The sequence below is a fragment of the Nicotiana tabacum genome, chromosome 11, assembly GCF_000715075.1.
Source record: "Nicotiana tabacum cultivar K326 chromosome 11, ASM71507v2, whole genome shotgun sequence".
In the NCBI taxonomy this organism is placed as follows: domain Eukaryota; kingdom Viridiplantae; phylum Streptophyta; class Magnoliopsida; order Solanales; family Solanaceae; genus Nicotiana; species Nicotiana tabacum.
In genome coordinates, this window is record NC_134090.1 from 78,477,996 (window position 1) to 78,483,995 (window position 6,000).

The following is a 6,000-nucleotide window of genomic DNA, read 5'->3' on the forward strand; positions in this document are numbered from 1 at the left end:
CCCTCATTGCAGGACTTTTAGTGAAAGAAAGTCCATGGTGTTCCCAGTCATGTGCTTTGAACATCCACTATCCATGAACCATTATTGACTGCTTCCTTTCACTATTCCATGCACAAGGAAATCACGAGTTAGTTTTAGGAACCCAAACAAGTTTGGGTCCCTTGTAGTAAGCAAGAGGATGAATAAGAGCTCTCTTAGTCCATGCAGGTAACATGCATTTTTTATGGGTGGCACCTGGTCCCTTTTTAGTAATTACATTTTCAGCAAACACTTTGTTTTTCTTAATAGACTGGACCCTGGCTTGGCAATTTTCCTTAAAATGCCCATTGTTCCCATAGTGGGTGCACAACTAGTTATCTGGTACAGTAACATACTTGTTATGGGGGTTATAAGAGGTTTTCTCCCTTTGAAACCCTATTCCCTGCCTGTTTCCACCATTGTTAACATATATGGCAGTGATAGCTTCTGAGGACCAGGTCCACTTGAGGGACTTTTCAAGATCATTTTTTACTCTTTCCAGTTCAGTTTGGAGATGCTTGTTTTTCTCAGTCTCAACACACAAGCTAGTTTTCACAGTCTTGAACTCATTTTCAAACCTAATGTGTGCCTTACTGGCTACCTCTTTTCCTTTTCCAGAATTTCCAGGTCTAGACTCAGTTTCTAGTCCCTCTATAGTTTCCCTCAGGCCTGCATCACTATCAAGAGATCATCTCTCTCCTCCTCAATTTTAGTCACTTTCTTCACTAAAGCCTCTTTTTCTTTGCTGAAATTCTCAATGGTTTCCTTATAGTCAACAACTACAACCACTAAGTCATCTCTTTTATGTTCTATGCTAGCAATTTTTTCAGTTAAAACAATTTTTTCTTTCTCGAGATCACTTATGGTTTCCTTCAGATCAACTACACAAACTACCAGATCATCTCTAGTTTGTTCAGCTTCTCCTAGCTCTAAGGTCAAAACATCTTTATCCTCCACAAGACTATGATAGGCATCAACAATACACTAGTTAAAGACATGAGTTTCTTAGGAGAGTAGGATTTCAGATTTCTCTGCACATCCCTGAAGTTTACCTCACTGTTGTCATCATTTGATTGGACCATCAAAGCAAATATTGAATCATATTTTTTTCTTCACTTTCAACTGCCATCATGGAACTGTCACCTGCATCAGTTTCTTCTTCAGACTCACTAGAGGAGTCTCCCCATGATACAAGAGCCTGTTTCACCACATTGTCAGCCGATCTCTTCCTTTTGAAGTGCTTATCAGGAATCGGGTTCCTCTTTGCTGCTTTATCAGGATTGTATTTGGAGTGTTCTTGCTTCATGAGAGGATAATCTTTGATGAAGTGCCCTGGCTTTCCATACTTGTGGCAGAGGTCATAGTTCTTTGGTTTGCTGGAGTTGCCCCCTTTCAGTATTCCTCCATTTCTTCTAACCATCTTCTGAAACCTTTTGGTTAAGTAGGCCATGTCACTATCCTCCTCACTTGAGTCATTGCTTTCAGCTTTGAGTACCACGTTCTTTTCCTTCTTTGGTTCTCTTCTTTCACTGTCGATCTTCCTCTTCATCTTATAAGTTTTCAGATTTCTAACCAGCTCATCTACGGTCAGCTCCTACAGGTCCTTTGCTTCAGTAATGGCATTCACCTTACTCTACTATGAACTCGGCAAAATACTAAGGATCTTCCTTACGAGCTTGTTCCTGGGAATGATTTCACCAAATGAGTATAGCTCATTTATGATGGAAGTGAATCTTGTGTGCATATCTTGAATATATTCATCGTCTTTCATCCTAAAGAGTTCATACTCGATGGTGAGCATATCAATCTTATATTTCTTTACTTGAGTGGTTCCCTCATGTGCTGTCTGCAAAGCTTCCCATATCTCCTTGGCAGTTTCACAAACTGAGATCCTAGTGTATTCATCATGTCCTATTTCACACACCAAAGTTTTCTTGGCACAAAAATGTTTCTCCACATCTTTCCTATCTGCGTCAGTGTATTCTTTTCTGGTCTTTAGCACCGTCAATGGAAGATCTCCAACGTTTTTCGTTGGGATATAAGGACCATCACATATGACATCACACAACTCAGAATCTTCAGTCATGATAAAATCATGCATTCTTGTCTTCCACCACCCATAGTATTGCCCATTGAACCTGGGTGGTCTATACGTAGATTGACTTTCTTCAAAATTTGGTGGAGCAGCCATAAGGATCCTTCCTAGGTGTTAGCCTGATAGGAGGAACCCACTCTAATACCAATTGATAGTTTATATGAGTCCACGAAACTATAAAGTACCAATTAATCAATGAGATTCCACTGAGAATACTAATAAAACAGTAAGACAGGGAGTTTTACGTGGAAAAATCCCTGCTCAAGGGGATAAAAAACCACGACCTACACTGGTAGGACTTCAACTTCACTATGAGCAACTTTTAGATTACAAACTATGCAATCAAGGAATTAAACTCTTAGTTTCTCACTAACTCGTAATACACCTATTACAAGCCACTTTGCAATACACCTATTACAAAGACTTCAACTCATGACTAACTCTAGTCACGACACAAACACAAAGGGTTTATGGTTTTACAAAGGGGTTCCTAAGCAACGCTTCTAGCTGAGCATTTTAGGAATTACAATGAAGAACACTTACAAAGCTACAACTAAACTAGGACAACAAAATACTGGATTTAGGAACTGTCCGTAGTAGCGTTTAACTTTGTTCTTGAGGCTCTTAAGAATTAAATTCGGTGTATCTGAAGGCTTGAATGCTTGAAGTGAATTCTCAAGTGTTCAAGTGATGTTTTTTGTAATACTCTTGTTAATACACCTTTGATGACATCACTTGAATGATGTAAACACTTGGTAGGTCAAAGGACAAGTGACTGCAGAACTGTGCTGCACTGTTTCTGAGGCAGTCACTTTCCAGCTGTACACAGTTGACCTTCGTACTGCTGTCAGGGACACACAATGGATCAGGTCCCTGAGTTGGTTCACTGCCTTCTACATTTGTAGCAGTTCATATTAGTTAGAGTCCTAGCTGGAGTCCATTGATTAGCAATGTATACTAAGTGTGTCAGGTTCCCTATCTGGTTCTTGACAGTAAGTTTGTTAGATCATCAAAACATAAGGCTAAGACATTGAAAACCCATCAATAGCCCACCTTGTCTCACCACGTGCTCAATAATAAAGTAATTGCCCGCCTTATCTCGCCACACGTGCATAATAATATTCCCAGCTTGTCTCGCCATACGCGCAACCCACATATATAGACCGCCTTGTCACGCCGCATACGCACATATCAATAGTAACAATAGCATGGTAGAAATGTCATGCAACACAATAACACCCGCAAGGCAAAGACTTAGTGCTTTACAATAACAACCGCACAACAGAAACCTTGTGCAATACAATAAAACCCGCACGATAGAGACCTCGTGCATCACAATAATAATCGCACGGTAGAAACCTCGCGCAACACAATAACACCCGCACGGCAAAGACCTTGTGCATCACAATAACAACCACACGACAGAGACCTCGTACAATACAATACTAAGTATAACAACAATAATGACAATAACACAAGAGTATGGCAAGTAAATCAACTCAAGAGCTCTCGATCAGAAAAAAATGGTAGAACGGGTTCACAGAGAGTAAACACAATAAAGAATACTAGTCACAGTAAGAATAGCTCAACAAGGGGGAATAATATATAACAATGATCCCACAAAGTACGATTCAACAACAAGGGAGATAACACGAGTCAATAATTCCAAATAAGGATAGGTCAACCATGATAAAGGATAACTAACTTCATTTAGGATTTAGCAATCACGAAAGAGGTACAACAATTACAATTAAGGATAAGCAACAGAAAGGATAATCATAACCTCAATTAAGGATAGCCAATTACAGAAGAGATAATAAAAGTTTCAAATAAAGATAAACAGTTAGGAAAGGATAGCATGGTAATCGATAAGGCAACAACTTCAGTTAAGGCACACAAGAGTCAAATAGGCAATAAGAGTGGCACGCGAAGCAATTAATTCCAAATAAAACACGTAGAGGTGAGACTAGTAAATGGGGAACTTAACATAACAAAACAAATTCATATCTAATGAACATAAGAACCTACGAGCCCTAGAAGGTCTATTTTCCACAAATAAGCCCGAGCACATTCTCGTCACCTTGCATACACAGACTTTACATGATACAATTATCATAAAAGACTCAAATTCTACGGGTTGTTCCCCTACACGAAGTTAGGCTAGATACTTGCCTCAAAGAAGATAGAACGTTACGCTAAAATGGAAATCTCAAGTGAAATAACCTCCGGACGGTTCAACTAGCCAAAATAACTCCAAAGCACAAATAAAACTCATAAGAAACTATTTTGGATAATAAAGCTTCAATCTTTATCAAAAACTAAAAATCAACCCAAAAGTCGATCCCGAGCCCGCACCTCGGAACCCAAAAAATTTCACAAAATCCGAACACTCATCCCGATACGAGTTCAACCATACCAAAATTATCAAATTCCGATACCAGTTCGTCCCTAAAATCATCATTTTACATTTTGATAGTTTTATTCAAAATCCCCATTTTTTCTCAACTCAAAACACTAATTAAATGATAAAATAAAGAAATAATCATGGAATATAATAAATTCTAGGTGAAGAATACTTACCCAATTGATTTTATTGAATATCCCACAAAGAATCACTCAAAACCGAGCTCTAGAACTCCAAAAATGTTAAAAATGGCTAACCCTCGGAATAGAGTACTTTTATATTTTGCCCAGGTATCTGTACATCGCAATCGCGGAAGAAATAATGCGATCGCGAAGAAGAAAAATGACTACTGCCCAAAATGTACTACGCGATCGTGTACAGACCAGTGCGATCGCGAAGAGGGAAAAATGCTGAGGCCAAGTACTGCACTATGCAACCGCGTCAGATTGCATGCGATTGCAAAAAGGGAAGGGGAAATCACCAGCTGTACAACTGAGTTATGCGAACGCGGAGAAAGCAGAAGCACACGTACGCGATCGCGTACAGGCCTATGCGAATGCAAAGAAGGAAAATGGTCAGCCCACCAAACAAGCCTTCGTGATCGTGGCTTCACCTACGCGATCGCATAGAAGGGGACACTAGATATCAGCACAACTATACCAAACAATGAGAAAATAGCCCGTAGCCCATCCGAAACACACCCGAGACCCCCGGGAAATAAACCAAATATACCAACACATCTTAAAACACGATACAAGCTTAGTCGAGGCCTCAAATCGCATCAAGAAACGTCGAACTATGAATCGAACTTATGAACTTTCAAATCTTCCAACTTCTAAAACTCGTGCCGAAACATATTAAATCAATCCGGAATGACGTCAAATTTTGCAAGCAAGTCCGATATGACATAATGGAGCTGTTCCAACTCTCGAAATCATATTCTGACCCCGATATTACCAAAGTCAACTCTTGGTCAAACCTCTCAACCTTCCAAATTTTAACTTTTCCAACTTTTACCGAAATGCTTCAAATTACCCTACTAACCTCGAAATCCAAATACGGACGCCCACATAAGTCTTAAATAACCATACAAAGCTGTTGAAATCATCAAAACCGCATTCCGGAGACGTTTATACAAAAGTCAAATTCCGGTCAACTCTTATCGCTTAAGCTTCTAAAACAGAAATACTTCTTCCAAATTGACTCTGTATCATCCGATAACTGAACTCAGCCACTCACGCAAGTCATAACACGATATATGAAGTTGTTCGAGACCTATACGGCCTAATAGGACTTAAATTCTCAAAATGACCGGCCGGGTCGTTACATCCTCCCTCTCTTAAACAAACGTCTATCGTCGAACGTGCCAAGAATCGTCCAGAATTCATCAAATCACTTAATACATTCATCCCACGTACACTTGCAGGTGACCCCACGTCATCCCAATCCACATAAGCCCGATGACACCGTATCAATTGTAATC

General features: G+C 39.7%; 1 protein-coding gene across 1 annotated transcript; it reads right to left on the reverse strand.

Moving 5' to 3' along the window:
- Positions 1-1,654: 1,654 nt before the first annotated feature.
- LOC107759436 (uncharacterized) lies at positions 1,655-2,119 on the reverse strand. Its single transcript, XM_016577379.2, has one exon. The coding sequence runs from the start codon at positions 2,117-2,119 to the stop codon at positions 1,655-1,657; it is 465 nt and encodes a 154-aa protein (XP_016432865.2).
- Between the last annotated feature and the right edge of the window lie 3,881 nt (positions 2,120-6,000).